At 39.2% G+C, this 19413-nt stretch overlaps 2 protein-coding genes across 4 annotated transcripts in view; one reads left to right on the top strand and one right to left on the bottom strand.

Annotated features, from left to right (window-relative positions):
* Nucleotides 1–382: 382 nt before the first annotated feature.
* On the top strand, nt 383–14951 carry LOC123761073 (protein O-linked-mannose beta-1,2-N-acetylglucosaminyltransferase 1). Its single transcript, XM_045746986.2, has 16 exons — nt 383–504; nt 1718–1927; nt 2703–2779; nt 2988–3167; nt 3278–3515; nt 4595–4722; nt 5239–5309; nt 5867–6022; nt 6579–6689; nt 7546–7741; nt 7889–8082; nt 9830–9938; nt 10170–10244; nt 10569–10801; nt 11716–11826; nt 13868–14951. Exons 2-16 carry the CDS (start codon nt 1819–1821, stop codon nt 13932–13934), a joined length of 2055 nt encoding a protein of 684 aa, XP_045602942.2. The 5' UTR covers nt 383–504; nt 1718–1818; the 3' UTR covers nt 13935–14951.
* A 1522-nt stretch (nt 14952–16473) lies between these two features.
* Nucleotides 16474–19413, bottom strand: part of LOC123761074 (coiled-coil domain-containing 92B) — a 32710-nt gene continuing 29770 nt past the window's right edge. For all 3 annotated transcript variants that reach the window (XM_045746987.2, XM_045746988.2, XM_069339420.1), the window contains one exon: nt 16474–17791. In XM_045746987.2, coding sequence (XP_045602943.1) covers nt 17013–17791 — 779 coding nt within the window. In that variant the 3' untranslated portion in view covers nt 16474–17012. The remainder of the gene's footprint in view (nt 17792–19413) is intronic.

The raw sequence follows: 19413 nt of genomic DNA on the forward strand, positions 1-19413 counted from the left end.
ATACAAAGAGTCTGACGCAACAAATGCAAAATTTTATGAAAAGCACATCAAGTCAAACGAATCAGTTGCTCATTTTAACTATTTTTGAAAACCACTAATATATTTGCCATAGAAAAAATGCTAGCAATTATACCAAAGATGAATCAAAGCAAAGTTACTTATTCTATAACAAGGCAATAAGTCTTTTCTGTATTATAATTAAAGGCCAGCAGCAAGCCTATATAAATTATGTATACGTTCAAATTTATACAATATAATTTTAACAATCAATAAGAACTGCATTTACCCCATATATTGATCAACAACACCACCAAATATATATATAGGGAGGTCAAATTATCAAGAGTGACCCCTGGAGGGAATAAATAACAAGGAAAACAAGGCTAAATATCCACGTAGTTTCGTTATTGGGCACCGCCAAGGTGGCTGTCCGGATATATTGTGTCTGGAAAAGCAGTTTCATTTGTAAAACAGAAGGCTACCATCCTCCTGTATATTTTTTAGGTGAGTACAGGGGGCCTGGTGGCTGAGTGGACAGCGCACTAGGGTCGCAGCTCTAAAGGGCTACGACCTAACCTAACCTTAGGATAGTAGGTCGTATAACCTAAGGGCCCGGGTTCGATTCCCGGCAGGGGCAGAAACAAATAGGCAGAGTTTCTTTCAGCCTGCGGCCCTTGTTCACCTAGCAATAAACAGGTACCTGGGAGTTAGACAGCTGCTACGGGCTGCTTCCTGCGGATGTGTGTGTGTGCCTGTGTAAGAGATATTTATGTATTAGACATAATAAATGAATTCCGCTGATGTTATCCTCTTGATGTGGGCTTCGGGGGACAGGTCTTTCTCTCTCTCTGATTCTAGAAGAATTTCATCTCCCAAATGATACCGTATATCTGTACTCCTGCTCCCTACACCTATCTTCATTACATTACATTTGCTTGGGTTAAGCTCTAACAACCATTTGTTGGATCATTCATTCAGTTTGTCCAGGTCTTCTTGTCATGTGCTGTCCTTCCCTGTCTTAATCCTTCTCATAATTTTTGCATCATCAGCAAACAATGAGAGGAATGAATATATACCCCCTGGAAGATCATTTACGTATCAGAAACAGGATAGGTCCGAGTACAGAACCCTGTGGGACTCCGCTTTTGACTTCACGCCAATCTGAGGTCTCACCCCTTACAGTAACTCTGCTTCCTATTGCTTAAGTACTCCCTTATCCACTGGAGCACTATGCCAGTTACTCCTGCCTGTTTCTCCAACTTATGCACCAGCCTCTTATGCAGTACTGTGTCAAAGACTTTCCGACAGTCCAAGAAAATGCAATCTGCCCAACCTTCTCTTTCTTGCTTAATCTTTGTCACCTGATCGTAGAATTCTATTAAACCTGCGAGGCAAGATTTACCATCCCTGAACTCATGCTGGTAGTGTCACGAAGTCCCTTCTCTCCAGATGTCCTACTAGGTTCTTTCTCACAATCTTCTCCATCACCTTGCATGGTATACACGTTAAAGACGTGTGTGTGTGTGTGTGTGTGTGTGTGTGTGTGTGTGTGTGTGTGTGTGTGTGTGTGTGTGTGTGTGTGTGTGTGTGTGTGTGTGTGTGTGTGTGTGAAAAGGGACCACGTACATCAGTTAGGAATACATGCAGAATGTGCCGAGAGGCTGAAAGCCCCGACAACTATAATTTGAAAATTATGGCGCTGAATAATTGTTTTCAGGAACGCGTTCCTGGAGTAATGGCGATGACTCTTCATGGCAATGATATAGCTGCTTGTTTTGTGATGATGGCGCTTTTGACAGTGACGATTTAGTCGCTGAAATGATGGTGACAACCTTCATGATAGTGATGGTGGTGGCAGTGGGAGAAGTGATGCCACAGTGGTGGAAAGGATCGGAAATATCCCTTCACCAGTGGGAAAAAACGAGAGGTATGTTGATAGGCTTTGCGCATTAGTGACTTTACAAGCACTACGTATCTTATATATGAATCCTCCACTGTTCATGTATCATTTTTATGTATGTACTCTTCTCCTAAATAAACATTAACTAGTGGAGTGAACGATATAAATCCGAACACCAGAAGATGAGGATAATGATTCGAAAACATGTTAGATTGAAATGCAGTTACCAGTGGGGGTACCACAAGGGACGTTTATTTATTTATTAAATAAGTAAATAAATAAATAACCCAAAATAGAACACGAAACAAGGTATATAAATTGGATAAGTTTAGATTCAGGAAAGACCCGGGTAACATAATATATGTGGGATCATTTGATTGCTTCACGGTTACGTTAGATATATATATATATATATATATATATATATATATATATATATATATATATATATATATATATATATATAATATATATATATATATATGAATGAGTTTACGGAAACCCACAACTTGTTCGTCCTTGAGGAAGATCAGAGCGACTTACTCATTCTTTAAGACAATCAGGACGACTTGTTCATCCTTCAAAACAATCAGGATGATTTATTCCTCCTTTAAAACAATCAGGACGACTTGTTCATCATTCAAAACAATCAGGATGATTTATTCCTCCTTTAAAACAATCAGGACGACTTGTTCATCATTCAAAACAATCAAGACGACCTGTTACAAATCTAACATATACAGCTTACTCCTTTATCTTTGCTGTCAAGAGAGACTGTACAAATATTATTTGTTTATTGCAGATCAGAGGGAGGAGTCTCTCTCCCTAACACTGGCAGTCAATGCAAGTAGTGTCCTTGTGTTTCTGGGAGGTGTTTCTGTAAGTATATTTTGCGTTGTGTGTGTGTGTTCACTATTTGTGCCTGCAGGATCGAGCTGTTAGCTCTTGGACCCCGCCTTTCTAACCGTCTGTTGCCTAATGTACAGCCACGCTATTGTGACCTGCTGTCTGAAAAAAACTGTCTGCTGTCTGTATACTAAATATTTTAAAGGTCACAACGACAGATGACGTGTTCTGGTGTTGGCAGGTGTACGGAAAGCAGGCCGAGGGGGAGGAAGGGGGAGTGCACGTGCTGGTGGTTCACGTACGAACAGGGCACGTGATGTTAGCACGTCACTTCCGTACACATCAGCCTGGCAGCCAGCACACCCTCCGCGCCTGTCTAGCCTCCCTACAGCCAGGCCGGGCTCTCCTTCTGCTGGGTCAGGTTAGTTGATTGGATATGACTTGATTGATTAGCTGATAATATATATATTTAGTTAATATATATATTTATTTATTTTTATTCAATTATCACCCCTCATTATTTACCTGCAGCCAGAGTTCATAACCTACCTGTGGCCTGAAGGAGGAGAGGTCCTGTCGCAGATGGGGGCCACTCTGCTGCCTCAGGTGGCCGTAGGGGAGCCTTGGGCCATGGTTACTCTCACTGGCCAAGCACAAGGTCTTAACCTGGGTTCCGGTAAGATACTAGGGGAGACGGTGGCTACCAGGGAGCTGGGACGGCCCTCCAGAACGCTCCTGCTGCAGGTAGACCTTCCTAGAGCTCCGTCAGGTACGTCCTGTAGTGCAGTAGTCTACGTCCTCAGCTCATAAAACCCGAAAATTAAAGGAAACTACAGAAAATTGGGCCATATGAGGCAGCTCTTATTTATATCCACCCAACACATATATATGTCTAACCTACGTTTGAAACAGTCCAACGATACCACTTTATTATATGTTACCCGGTAATTTATTCCACAAATCTACAATCTTGTTTCCAAACAATATTTCCCAAGGTCTTTTCCGACTAAACTTATCGAATTTATATATATATTTCGTATTCTGTGGTTATGTTTAGCATCTAATGTTCTTGTTATACTCATTTATCAATGTGTATACTTTTGCCTTTTCTAGAAAATGTAAATTAAGCTTTCGTAGTCTTCTAGCTCTTCTATAGGAATTTCTAGTTCCAAGGAGAAGCTTTATCACTTTCATAAATTTTCATAAAATTTCTGTAAATTCTGTAGTATCGTTGGGAAAACTGAATTGCACAATGTAAATGAGAAATAACAATCAATATCAAGCTGAAGGATAACATCAGAGGCGTTAATTTATTGTTTACGCTTCTAGAAATAATTCCTATTTCTTTCGAAAAATTTATACATTGTTTTTTTTTTTACTTAAGATCGCTATTATTTAAGACTCTCAGATCCCTGTCACATTTAGGTTTGGAAATGTTATTGTCAAACTGATATCCTGTAACTCTGTTACCATTACCTAAGCTCAGAATCTTATACATTTGTCACCAATGAACTGCATCTGTCAACATTTTGTTCAGTGTAAAAGTCTTGCTAGGCATCCTGTAACGACTTTACAGCCTCGTGTGAATTAATTATCATATTTATAGTGTTTTCAGCAAATTTGATAAAGTTACTGTTTACTCCTGGGATTATTCAAGTTATTTATATACACAGTAAACCGCAGAGGACCCAGGACAGAGCTCCTGGGCCCTTCATTTACAATTACGGTTCCCACTCTGGCTTAACTCAGTTACTGTCTATTTACTTTGAAATATTCAAACACTTGACTTAACTTTATATGGTACTTTGTGTCGTGATTTTTGTTATCTTTCTTCTTATCTTCTTACAGGAGAGTGGTGTGGGCGTGAGTGGGCGGCGGAGATGTGGGCGCAGGCTGAGTTCTGTGAGCTATATGAAGGCTACGGCGGACTGTGTGATTGTGGGCGGCCATACATCCCTACCAAGCGCCCTCCTCCAGTGAGTATGTATATACAGTATATGCGGGAAAACCACAGGGAAACGTGTATGTTGAATGTTTCGGTTAGTTAGAGCCTTTCTCAACAACCGTTTAAAACATGACTCTTAATAAACCTTTAGACTGGAAGTATATGATAAAAACACGTTTTTTGTTGGAAAAATACTTAAGCATCCCTCGCTTATAGAGGTTCTGTAGCGCAGTGATCTGTGTCCTCTCTCACAACTGATGGGTTCGATCCCTGGACGGGACAGAGACGGTTGGGCAAGTTTCCTTTCATCTGATACCTCTGCTCACTTAGAAGTAAAATATATACCTGGGAAACGCCAGTAGTTGGCCTAGGTCTTAGGCCTTAGATGACCTCGATAAGTCTAAGTAAAAACTTGATGTCCCCGTCCAGGCATGAAGGTAAATTCAGGTAAACTCTCAGGTAAATACTTTGTATGATCATACTATGTATACTAATACCCGGTACAACCCATTATATATCTTATAATCATACACCATATCCTTCACAGCCCAGTATTGATATGACGGAGGACATCCCGGTAGTCATCGTCACAGCCAACAAGCCCTACTATCTGTACCGGTAGGTCTTCTTCTGGGGTAGGTCTACGTCAACCGGGTTAGGTCTCCCTCTTCCAGGATAGGTCTAATTCTACCTGGGTAGGTCTGTCTCTGGTAGGATAGATCCATCTTTATCATGGAAGGTTTACCTCCACCGGGGTAAGTCTACTCCAGAGATAAGTCTATACCCCTCTCAGGGAAGGTTTGCATCCCCCTGATCAGTTCTACCTCTCCCGAGATAGGTCTACCTCTCCCGAGATAGGTCTACCTCTCCCGAGATAGGTCTACCTCTCCAGAGGTAAGTCTACCTCTCCAGAGTAGATACTTATATAGAAGGAATAAATAAGGAATTTAATTTGTATTTTATAAAGCCGTTAATCACTCGACGAACTGAATAAAGAGTGGGAGTTGGTACCAAGGAGCTAAAGTTTCATTTCCCGCAAGCAGCTGTTTAATAAAAAAGCATAACTTTGAAATGGATTTGCTGTGAGGACGGGCGCCTGTATAAGCGATTCCGTTTATAATGCTAGTTACATTAGTTACTCATTAAGGGTTATATTGTTTTCTTTCTCTTTGTAGGTTATTAAAGAACCTAAAACAAGTAGAGGGTTCAGGGCAAACTAAAATATTAGTAGCTATCGATGGCCCTCATCAGGAAACTCTGCAACTGGCAAATCTTTTCCAAGTGAGCACCGTCGTCCACACCCCCCAAGGACCTCCAGGGAAGAACACCAGGCGAGTATATATATGCTTATACTTCATTATATCATATGTGTGAGTGTGTGTGTATGTATGGATGTACTCTCTCAACAGGGTGAGAAAGTACATGCATGTGATTTAGAACACCAAAATATATTTGAATTGATTTTTACTTACAGAAAATATATATGAGGGGTTTAATTACGTATTTTATGAGTACATTTGGGTTACCTTTGACAAAACGCCAGCTTCCTGTTCCTGTTGAGGCCACTAAAGAGATGGTGGCGTTCAAGTAAATACGGATAATTTACATGAATTCAGGTAAATTAACTTGGTTTGCTGTCTATATACATTAAAATAATGTACAGTACAGTATAAAATAATATAGTTTACAGCCTCTCTACATTCATCGAGTGTAAAGTGCTGCATATATGTTATTTCATCTGAATTTACCTGAGGGCCACTAAGACTAGTGGCCTCAACGAGGATACCAGTGTTAGTGACCTCAGCGGCATGCCAAAGGTCCACCAAATATAAATAAATATATCTTGCATATCGCATGTTATAACAAGTATAGTGATGGTCTCCCCAGGACTAATGCCAACATCGCCTACGCCCTCTACAGCGTGTTGGAGCGCTGGCCTCACGTTGACAAGGTCATCCTACTTGAGGACGACCTCATTCTCTCCCCGGACTTGCTCAGGTCAGCATGGTTACTGTGGTATAGTGATTTATACGACCTCGTATCATTGTCCACGGACCCGGGTTCTGTCCCCAGGTGGGAGTTAGGGAACTGCTGTGGGCTGTGTCCTGGGTAACGTCTGGGGTGGGGGGAACCTCAGTGAGCATAATTACTGGCTTCCTGTCACCGCAACTAGAGCGCATCGCAATTATCTAAAGCGCATCAGATCAGTGAAGGTTGGGCCAGGTTAGGTCACCTCAAATAACTTTGGTCAGTGCTGCTGTATGTGGTTCAGATCAAGTATGTAATTTTGGAGGTTCTTTTTGTTACAATGAGATCAAATTGAGTCCTATGAGATAGGGCTTTGTTTTATTACATTCACAGACTGTCGGCATGACTAGTTCTGGAGCATGAGCAACAAGGAAAACTTGTAATGTACGTATTGTAAACTTGTAACATTAATGTCTCGCTTTCCTTAGACATGGGTAAGTACACAAGTAGTAAGAACAGCTAATTTCAAGAGACTGGATTAATATTTTAAGGAGGCATTCGTCTTGTTGTGACCTGATCAAGACTGTTAAGAGAGGATTTTGTACATACAGTATATTTAAGCACTTATGCAATCACAATAAAGTATCATTTAGTTTAAAGATAACATAAACAGCACGATACTCCTTACATTTATAATGTTGAAATCGAGCCTTCATGAACCGAGAGCATAATATGCACTTCACCACCGAAGCCATATTCTATGCCCTAGAGATTTGAACTCTTTCTCTGGGATTTCCAAAACTTAGAACCTCCATCTATTTTCAGAGTTTCCAGCTTATTCTTGGGGACCTCCATCACTCGTTCAAAGCCTCTCATTCTCCACCAGGTACTTCCACCAGGCAGCCCCGGCACTAACCATCGACCCCACGCTATATCTAGTCAATGCCTTCGGCCAGAATTCCTATCCAAACACTGCCAGCGACCCGTCAACAGTTCTTCGGGCAGAAATGTATCCACAGTATGGCTGGATGACCTGCAGGCGCTGGATTGAATACGTGCTGCCCCTATGGGTTCCTTCCGGGGTGAGTCCTGGGTATACATTACAGGGTGAGTTCTGGGTACTTTTCAACGTCATTCGTGGTTATACGGGGCGAGTCCTGGTTATAAATTACAGGGTGAGTCATGGGTACACATTTCAGTGAGTCCATTATTACTTACGTCTTCGGTAGGGTGGTGTAGACTGGGACTGGTGGGTGTACACGGAAGGTGTTCGTGGTGGAATGGACGCCGTAGTACCCGAAGTATCCAGGACGGCTCACGCTGGGTCTGCCGGGGTTCATGTTACTGGCTGGGAGCAGCACCTTTTTTTCAGCAGCAGGCTCCTGAATCGAGATCCACACACCACCCTCAAAGGTATCCACAGGTGGGTGAGGAAGATGTGTGGAATGAGACTGTGTGTATGGAAGAGGCAACATGTGCTTACTTCCCCAGTGACTACGGGGAAGTGAAATCTAGGTCCTTTTGTCCCTCCTCCTAGCCGTTCATATCTGGCATGCTAATTGCCCCCCTCTCAATATTAACCTCTTCATATTTCTTTTTAAAGTTGTGGATGGAACTGGTTTTAACAACCTTTTCCTCCAGTGCTTTTCATTTTCCGTACCAGCCATATTTGCTATGCAAATTAAGGGTCCCAAATTGTGGAATAACCTCCCAAATGTAATTAAAAGCTGTACATCTCCCAACCAGTTTAAAAGAGAAATTAAGAAATATTTACTTAATATCATATACAGTACTCAATATCATGTAACCAATTACTCTCACATTTTCCTATGTAATAAGTTATTTTTGTGTTAATCTTAAATTTGATTTACTAATACTGGTAAATATGCCCTTTCTTCATTGTCATCTACAGTAATTATTACATTTCATTTATGAAGTGTTTACTCGTCTGGCTTTTGTTTTGATCCTTGTTCAGTTTTAAGTGTTGGCCCCTTTATACTTAAATTATACTATCATATTAATTATTTATACTTTATTACGCCATGTTATGTTCCAGTCGCTTTTCAAAATTACTCTGTAGTATTTTCATTCTGCTATTAATGTAAATAAACTACTGAAGTGTTGCTAGAGCTACTGACTCTATCAAGTAATAGTCTATGACTATCATCTTTTAAGTACTGTATCACCTTTTTATTGTATTCATCTGTTATTTTTTTGGAACTTTCTCAATTTTGTTAGCTTCTCAACTAGTATTAAGTGTTTACCCTTCACACCTTTAAATAATTTTTTTCCCAAATTATTTTAAGTTTTACCCAAAATGCGTCGTGTAATGGTGACTTCATTAGTTTGTGTAACACCTGTCCCCTCAGTTGTACATTGTTTCAATGTTCTTTGTACACACAGTCTTATAAATACCTGTACAAAAATTTAATTTGAATTTGTACTGTATATGGAACGAAAACTTCCTTACAATTCAATTGCAAGTCCAGCTTCCACTGATTTCTCCTTGTCCTACTTCCTTTTAATTTAAATAAGCTTCCTTTATCCATTTTATCTATTCCCTCAAGATCTTGTACATAATCATATCCACTCTGTATCTTATTTATTAATTTTTTATTTTTTTATTTTTTATATACAATTACACATCTGTATTTATATGCATATATAGATCTCTTCTTACAAACCTTCTCATATTCTCTTAAACGGTCACCAGCTACTCGGACAAAGGCCTTCCGGTGGATGTAGTTTACATGAATTTTGCTACAGCCTTTGATAAGGTACCACCTGAAAGACTGGCAAGGATATTATAAGCTCATGGAATAAATGGTAAAATACTAGAATAGATAAAACAATGGTAAATCAGGTAGTCCAGTTCAGGCATTGGTATTGTAGGTAGTCCAGAGTTCAGGCTCTGGAACTGTAGGTAGTCCAGACTTCAGGCACTGGTACTGTAAGTGGTCATGACTTCAAGCACTTGTACTGTAGGTAATCATGACTTCAGGCACCTGTACTGTAGTAGGTCAGACTTCAAACCCTGATTACTACAGTTCCCTAACTGTTCCAAGTCAATATTTATGCTCTTATTAGTTAACCTATTTATACTCTGAGTTTAAAATCAAAACATGTAGAGAGTATTAACTATGCAAGTTATAGATAACTAATATTTACAGGTTGGTGGCCCAAAACTACTCTGATTGGATGGAGAATGAGATACGAAGCGCCACTAAGCTCAACTTCAACGACCACCCTTGCCACACCCATATCATCCCCAACAACATGGTAAGAAGAGGAGGCAGAAAGTGGGAAGTACAGTAGATAGCAGAGATAGGCATGGGTGAAGTAGGTAGCAGAGACAGGCAGGGGAGAAATGTGACAAATGTGCAGGAGGAAAGTAGGTGACAGATGGGCAGGGGAGGAGTAGGTGACAGGCAGTCAGGAGAAAGTAGGTGACAGGCAAGCAGGAAAAAGTAGGTGACAAATAATGAGAATTTCTGTTGCTCCCTCATGCAGACTGGACCCTTCGTGCTTTTCCTGGGTGTAGTCAGCCGTTCTGATGAGTACAACAGCTTCTACATCATGCAAGCAGTGAGTGATGCCTTCTGCCATTGTGCCCTCTGAGAGATCCTTGATAAACTTGAGTATCTTGCAGTGTTTTTAAGGAATCCCTGGTAGACTAAAGAGTGCCTGGAATCTCCCTGAAGGATTCTTGTTGCGGTATTGAGTAATGGATCTCTCTGAAGGATGCTTGGTAAACTGATTGTTTTAGGGTGTCTCCGACTTGCTGTCGGTTACTCAGATAAACCAGTTACAGTAATGGATGTAGTGGATGGCATTTGTTATAGATTTTTGCAGTTATTATGTAACTAAGAAAACATTTGATTATATGCTTATTTAATTCTCACTTGGAAGTGTCTGGGAACAGATGACCAGGAGGTGAAGGAGCTTTATGAGGGTGTTATCAGGCTTCGAGTTCATCCGTATTCCCACACGCTTGTCCAGCATGCCCGCAACCTCAACCTCCGTGACTCCCACACTCTTTACCACACCGACCTGACCCCCAACTGGAGGACTGGAGCCCCAGAACAATCAGCAGACAAGTGGAAAGTTTTATACTTGGTTGGGTGTCCACTTTCTAAGTACTGGTGAGTGATTGTTTACTGCCTACTTAATCTGTGTTTATGGTAATGTTTACACTACAGTATTGATTGCAGCCTCTAATTCCAGTGTTTTAGTGTAATTAAAAACAACAATAGTGACACTTCCTCTAAGGAACATTGGGACTATAAGTGAGGTGGGTTGCCCAGGTTAGTTTACTTCTCCTTATGCAAAACCACTTCAGACTTGATGCTTGCCAGATTGTGAGAACAGGGTGGCCAGTGAACAGTTGGGTTTATCTGTTTCATTTATGATACAAGAAGTACTCTTGGCCCAAGTGTCATAAAATTGACTTGCATACATGTTCTAACCTGACACCAAGTTCATAAATATTGATTTGAAGTGTTCACTGTCATGTACAATAAGACTCCAGACGCTAGAACCTTGTCAGGTTATTCAGCACCAGTTTTCTACCCTGAATGCAATCCACCAGTTGTTTCACATCCATATCAAAACAAACTTTATCCATAAATGTTGTACATTCATAATTTAAAGAAACTTTCAGTACATTACAGTATTTTCATTTTCATAAGATAAAGTCATAATAATAATAGCACATAAATCAGGTCCCCAATTGCTGCTGGGTGTACAGGGGACAGCAGTGATGGAATAACCCCCCAGTCGAACCCTGCCATGAATTCGAACCCAGGCCTTCTTGCTTGCTGGCTAAAGGTTCTAACCACTTAGCTACAGGGTGCCGTCACCATTCTTATCACCACCATCATTATTATTATCTCTGGCTAGCATATTGAAATAACTGAAACGCTACGTGTTAGTGCCCAAAACACTATGCATGTTAGTGGCTTTGTAAGAATGTAAAAATACCATATGTAAATGTTCTGCTCATCTTTTGTTATCTTATGTTATCATATATTAATAATGGAAATGTTATGTGTTGCAGCAAGTACTCAATGGGTACCAGTGACTGGGTGGTGCCTGGGGAAGAACTGGTGGTAGAGGCGTCGAAGGTTGTGTACCGCCGGAGGATGGCTGGGGTCCATCAAGCCGCCAGGTACAGCCAAAACCTCTTCTGTTACCAACTTAGTCACTTCAGTAATTTTTTATGCACCCCTATACCCACCCCATGGGTGGTGGTGGAAAGAGTTATGGAGGCACATAATGGGTTCAGGAACTAAACCCCATAGTTCATTTAACTAAGCAAGTAACAATCTTTTGAAGCTAGTTACACAGTTTTTAATACAGTACACATACATACATATATATATATGTACATATTAATTATTATACTGTACTACTGTACATCAATAGTCTTTTTATATCACAAGTGGTTCACAAAGTGGCCCACAGCAGTCTCTATACAAGGCAATTTAGATCTATGGTGAGTTACAAAGTTACTAATCCTGCTCCACACTTATCCAGCGGGGCGACAACTTTACAGTCATGTAAAGTCTTTACATGACTGTCTTTACTGTAGCATTACCTACATTAAGCAAACTTCAGATACTTGGCTAAGATGTCTGATAGTAAGTGCATAATTTTGAATGAAATACACTTACACATTTTTTTTTTTTTTTTAGAAATTTAAATATATTGTACAGTATACACATTCTGCTCTGGCAAATATATTATGAATTAGGTTTGAACATGATAGATTTTTGTTTGGTTTTGTGATTTTGGGCTGTCAACCTCTGGAGGGTTATTAAGGCTGTATTCACTGATCAACTGAGAGATAAACAAAACAACTTAAAGTTAGTGTTTTTTTCTTTTCCATTGTTTTGGACAAAAAACCTGTAAGGCTTACTGAGATACCCTTTAGGCCAGCAACTAACTTTAGCCGCAATACAACCCTTAATAGTCTCCTATTTTCCAGTTACCTATTTACTGCTATGTGAACAAAGGCATTGGATTTAAGAAACATACCTAATGTCTCGCTCTGATGGGAATCAAACTTGAGTCCAATTAGCAATTAGGGAAGTTATGTATCCACTTATTGCACCCAGATTGACTGAAGCCTCAACTCTCATCCAACTGTAGTGTATAAAATTTGCCTGAGGGCCAGCATTTATCAAGTGGCCTAGACAGACAGAAAGATGACAGCTTGCCAAAGGTCTTTCCCCCCTTCCCATTTTTCCTGAATTTTTTCCAAATGGAATGTGAATTGCAATATCATCTTGGTATTTACTGCTTCGATGAGTAAGCAGTTCCATGGGTTCACCTTATATTTCATATATTTCTTATATTTCACCTTATGGGTGAAATGCACCTGTTTTCTGTCCTACACTGTGACTTGTTGAGCTTGAAGCTATTGCTCGAGTATGTGTAACACATGACCTTTTAAAGAGGTGATCTGGATCAATATTTTCTAATTTGTTCAGTATTTTAATCCTATGTCAATGTAACTAAACCCTTTATCCTAACCCACACCAATTTAAAACTTTACATTGAAGGATAAATCTAGAGCACACTGGTCTACATCCTCAACTCCCAATCGAGGGACCTGGGTTCAATCCTGGGCAAGATAAAGGGTTCGGCACATTTTCTTTAACCGGTCCTATACCTCAATTCACATAATAGTAAACAGGTACCCGGGATTAAGATAACTGTTGTAGGTTGAATCCTGGGAAAGGTCTGAAGTTGACCGTGGTTTCAGAGGACCTCAATAAGTTTCCTGTCCATGACAACGGGCATTATTTAAACCAAATGCCAATTTATTAGTCATATTAACAACAACAAACTTTATTCATAAATGATTATACATTACCATTTATTTAGTTTGTATGGGATCAAGTACTTGTCGTAACCATCTCATATTGTTATGTATGTACAGTACCTGTATTCCGTTCATATACGAACTAAAGAACATATTGAGCCCATCTGAAAATGCTAATGGCCCCATGTGATGACCAAGTGCATTTTTATTAATATTAGAAAATAGTTTTCAGGATATTTTTGCCTTTTTCAGATCTTAGTACCTGTATAATGTGTTTTATCTTTTATGTATATCTCTCTCCTCTCTCTTCTTTCTCTCTTCCACTCTCCCATTTATCAGTAAGCCACTCTAGCATGCTCACCAGCAATCTCCTTGTTCACAGGGTGAGGGTGGCAGCCAGTTCTTCTGAAGAGGAATTCAACCTCAATAATGTTTTTGAGCAGATGTAAGAAAATCACATCTGACACTGCTTTGGCATAGCTGGAGAAGTGATCTACCTAGCAGAGCTGGTTGACAAGGTCTGAAAGTGGTTGATATGGTGAAGAATATGGTTGAAGAGGAGACCGTCCAAGGTGAGCATTTGGTTGATGCAGATGAAGTAATACTGTCGTCTCACTGATATCAATTCTGGTGGCTGGCCTGAGTCACATCTAATGTATCTGAAATAAAGAGGAGACTCAGGAAGATAGAAAATGAAAGGCAAAATTCATTACAGTTAATGCATTCAACATGAAAGTCAAGCAGGTGAAATGCATTTTATATCATGCATGGATATTGTTCCAGAAGTCTTATGAAATGGTAAATCTGGCATTGAATGCCACAGTTTGCTGGACTGATAATTGGCATTGCAGGTTAGGCTGCTTAGTGGCATTACAGGCAAGACTACTTATTGGTCCTGTAGGCTAAAATAATAATTGACATGAATTTTAGGATGTCCAACGGAATGGAAATCTGGAGTGTTTGTGACAATGATAATAACAATGAAAGGGTTCATCATAGACAACAATGAGAGCTCCATAAGATATGTATATGACTTAGTATTTCCTAAGTATTGTACAATGATGTATGTATGGTACTAGACTTTGTGAATTATTCAAACCTATAATACAACATTAATACATGAAATAAATTTTTTTACTACAAAATTGAAGTTACATTACCTGAATTACTTAAGGGCCTACATCCTTAGTGGCCTCGGTGGGGACAGGAAGTCGGCGGCTCATAAAAAAAATACATTACATGTATTTTCTATGATGAACATTGATGTGATAAATGATATCTATAAATATACATTGTGTATTTAAAGGAGTAATTATAGGATGATGGTAAAATTAACACTCATACCACAGTATTTAGTTACAATATTTATGGTGGAAGCTCTATGGGGCATACTGTATATGCTATATAGAGTGGCCAACACAATTATATAAGGGTAAATAAAATTATAAACAAATTATCCAAGTCAATGGAAATATTTATTTGAACCAAATATGATACAAATACCTCAGCCCTGACTAAGGCCCGACTAGGCTCAATTCCTCAATTAGGTAACAGATATGCCCAAACTTAAGTACTGATCAAGTTTTTTCTATAGGTGAAATTACCAAGTAAACTTAATCACAACTGTTAATCAAGTTTCTCAATTTAACCACTATAAAAATAATACGTGTGTATATATATATATATATATATATATATATATATATATATATATATATATATATATATATATATATATATATATATATATATATATATATATATATATATATATATATATATATATATATATATATATATATATATATATATATATATATATATATATATATATATATATATATATATATATATATATATATATATATATATATATATATATATATATATATATATATATATATATATATATATATATATATATATATATATATATATATATATATATATATATATATATATATATATATATAATATATGTATGTAATATACTGTGTGTGTGTGTGTGTGTGTGTGTGTATATATGTATGTATATATATATATATATATATATATATATATATAATATCTCCAAATACTGTACCAATGAATCATACAAACCAAGGATTCAAACTTCTAAAATCCAAATAAAAAATCCTGAACACTTTTGATAATGATGACGATGAACACAGACCTTTGAGATGAGACTGCAGTGTCGGGACAAAATAATTAATACATTCGCATGGATTTTAAAGTACTGTATATCTGTATACATTTGGAGGAAATTTGCATGCAAATTTTTATAGCATCTTTCTGCACGCTTGGATGAAAATTGCATTAATTTTAGAGTTTTGTTTGTATACGTTTAGAGAAAATTTGCATGAATTTCACAGCATCTTTCTTTATGTTTACTATTAGACAGGATAATTTGAGATACATTTAGTTTTCGTTGCTATAACTGTATGCCACAGGAAGTCAAGTACAAAACATGATTGTTCCTGTACAGAGCAACTTGGAAATTGAAGTGCCACAAATATTTAATAATAATTTTTGGATTTTATTACATGAAAATATTAAAAAGCATTTAAAACTTATGAATGTATAAATGGAAACCATTTTCAATACAAACCAAAAATAATTAAAAAAAAAAAAAAGAGGTTAAAATCACCTATGTCAAATCACACACATAAGAAATGTAATGCACAATTCATTCCTTTGTGCACACATGTCTGTAGTAGGTCAATAACATGACTTGTATAAACATCAGGCTACATGGGAAACACATCAAAGCCACTTATCATACTGACCACATAGAGGACGCCTGTCGTACTGGCCACATACGGATGCGTATCATACTGGCTGCATATACGAATATTTACCATGTTTGATGAGATTTATGTTCCGCTATTACACAGTATTAGAAACCACTCCACTGTATCAGTATAGTACTGTATCAGTATAAACTTTCAATACAAAAACAAATCATAAATTGAGAAAATATATCACAAATAAGTTATAATATTTAATGTGAAAATAATTTTTGTTTAGGTGGGTTCAAAATGCACCAGGTATAAAAATATTGTATATTCACACACACTTGAGGTGTCTGGATGCACGAGTGAGTTCCCTGGAGCATAATGTTAATGTACAATATTGCCAGGTTCAGCCTTTCTATTTTCTTTATCACTGCTACAATTGTTTTCTATATGTCAGATTTGAATACACTAAAATGCTGCAATTGTTAGATTTTATAGTGGTCATTTTGTACTATGTATTGTGTTCAAAATATTTTCCTCTGGAGGAGGGGAGACCACTGTAAAAGTTTATTTTAGTAACTGCAGAATGAACATGCTGTACATTGTTATTTGAGTTACAGTTCCCAGACAAGTCAGTTAGCCACTGGTTCCTGGAGTCTGCCATGATACTTTGCAGCTGCACACACTGGCTGGTCGGCCCCTCTTTGGTGTTGCTTGGACCCTAGCCATGCTCTCTCCAGTAGTGACCCTGTGCATGCACACCCTCTGCACTGGGGCCGAGGTCAGGCGGGGTCATACCCTATCACGCTGAGGGTGGGGGTTGCTGCGGTCTATGTCAAGGACTGGCGCCGACCCAAGGCGGAGTTGGCGACGGACATGGCGGGAGACATTTTGACTGGTTGTGATGGGTGGCAGAATGACGGTGGAAGTGGAGGTCGGGCGCTGGGTTGGCATAGATGCCAAGGGTGGCAGAGAGGCGGGCGGGGAGGTGATTGTGGGTGGAAGGGAGAAGGTGGAGTGTCGAGGATGAGCATTAAGAGGCGTTCTTCCTGCCCGAGGGTTGCGAGTAGTAACATTAGTGCCTCCTAGCCGTGCCTCTCGCCACGATCCTGCTTCTCCATCTTCAGAACCAAGACTTCGAGGTCCTGAAGACTCTAGTGATTCCTGAGAGCCGACAGAGGCACGGGAGTTGCGGGAGAGAGGGCGTGCAGTGATATTGTTAGAGCTGCGAGAAGCAGTCCGGGAAGAGGATGCACGAGCGCCAACAGTTCGCAGTGCTGAACTGTACACCCTTAAATCACGCACTTGCGCCCGCAGTCTATGCACCTCTCCACGTAGTTCTGACACCCGCCGCTCCCCAGCTTCCAATTGCTGTTGTAGCTGCAGTTCCCGCCACCTGTTCTGCTCGCGCTCTTCCTCTGACAGTCTCTGCTGCTCTGACAGCTGCTTCTCCAGCTGCACCACACACTTTGTTCGCTCCTCCAGAAGCTTGTTGAGCTCGGCGACCTGCGACCTCCATGTGTCTTCATCAGTAAGGGTCACATGCCGAAGATGGGCCTCAAACTGTAAATCTGCAACACATACAAAGTGATGAAACACTGTCATTTCCCCACAAGAGGAACACAACATGCAGTCTATAAAGCAAAGAAAATCTAAATACTGCTTGACAGCAAATTGTTTTTATTTTGTTTTTAATGATAATGAATAATGTTGTTGTAGCCTTTCAAAGAGATCTGCAGGAACTCCACAAATGGTCAGATGACTGGCAAATGCTCTTTAATATTGACAAATGCAAGACCCTGCATGTGGGGCACAACAATCCACACCACAACTACCCAATTAATAACAATTCGGGTTTCTTGCCCGAAAAGCTGTGCGTACTAGTGGCTTTAGGCAAAGTATATACTGTATTAGCTCTATCTAGAAATCCAACATTCTGTTTGTAACTCATTTTGTATGTATGTACTTTTACCTGAATAAACATTATTATTATTATTATTATTATTATTATTATTATTATTATTATTAACATTACATTACAGCAGATTGATGAGGAAAAGAACCTTGGAGTCAAAATCCACCAATCAATGAAAGTTGCACAGCAGGTAGGAACAGCAGTTAAAAAAGCTAACCAAACACTTGGAATAATCATGCTTACCTTCGATTTCAAGGAAAAGAAGGTAGTGATTCAAATGTATAAATCTCTGGTGTGTGCCCCCATTTGAATTACTGTATCCAAGCATGGAGACCTCATCTTCAGAAGGATATAGCTGCTCTGGAGAAAGTGCAACACCGGGCAACAAAAAATCATTCCAGAGTTAAGTCAACTCATGTATCAGGAACGGTTGAGGACCACAGGGCTAACAACATTACAAACCAGGCATGACAGGGCGGATCTTATTGAAACGCTTAAAATACTGAACAAATTGGAGGATGTTGATCTGAAAAATTTCTTCAAAAGGTCAGGTGTAACACAAATAAGGAGCAACGGTTTCAAGCTCAACAAATAGGACTGAGAACAGTACTGTAGATGCTTGTTCACCTACTGGGTTATTAACCTATGGCATTGCTTTCCCGCCAAAGCCGTTACTGCCAAAACTCTGTTGAGTTTTAAAGTACAGCTGGAAAAGATTAGGGCAAATGAGGTGGGGGAAACCTTCAACAAGCTGCCGGCTTCCTGTCCTCGTCGAGGCTACTAGTGTTAGTGGCTCTCAGGTAAACTCGGGTAAACATAAGCAAAGCAAAACTAGAAATTGTTTTATAGCATACTGTTTTTATATTTTTTAAGCTTAACAAAGCAAAAAATATTGTGTGAAGAATGGTGGCAATGGTGGCGGTACTGGTGTAATAGTGATGGTGGTGTTAATGGTATGGTAGTGATAGTGGTGGTAATGGTATGATAGTAACTGTGGTGGTACTTGTATGGTAGTAATGGTGGTGGTACTGGTGTGTTTGTGATGTTGGTGGTAATGGTATAGTAGTGATAGTGGTGGTACTGGTATGATAGTAACTGTAATGGTACTTGTATGGTAGTAATGGTGGTGGTACTGGTGTGTTTGTGATGTTGGTGGTAATGGTATGGTAGCACTGATTGTGGTGAAATCACATTAATTTGACATATTTACCACTAGTACCACTACCACATGATTGGTGGTGGTATAGGTGTGGTAGTGATGGCGGTGGTGCTGGTATG

The sequence above is a fragment of the Procambarus clarkii genome, chromosome 41 (assembly GCF_040958095.1).
Source record: "Procambarus clarkii isolate CNS0578487 chromosome 41, FALCON_Pclarkii_2.0, whole genome shotgun sequence".
NCBI classification, from domain to species: Eukaryota; Metazoa; Arthropoda; class Malacostraca; order Decapoda; family Cambaridae; genus Procambarus; species Procambarus clarkii.

What these genes read in the sequence shown, in the direction of transcription:
- LOC123761073 (XM_045746986.2), top strand. Translation starts at nt 1,819, where the DNA reads ATGATGGTGACAACCTTCATGATAGTGATGGTGGTGGCAGTGGGAGAA. An exon ending in CTACCAAGCGCCCTCCTCCA is followed by an intron (nt 4,723 to 5,238) that starts GTGAGTATGTAT and finishes TATCCTTCACAG; the next exon opens with CCCAGTATTGATATGACGGA. An exon ending in CCTCCAGGGAAGAACACCAG is followed by an intron (nt 6,023 to 6,578) that starts GCGAGTATATAT and finishes TGGTCTCCCCAG; the next exon opens with GACTAATGCCAACATCGCCT.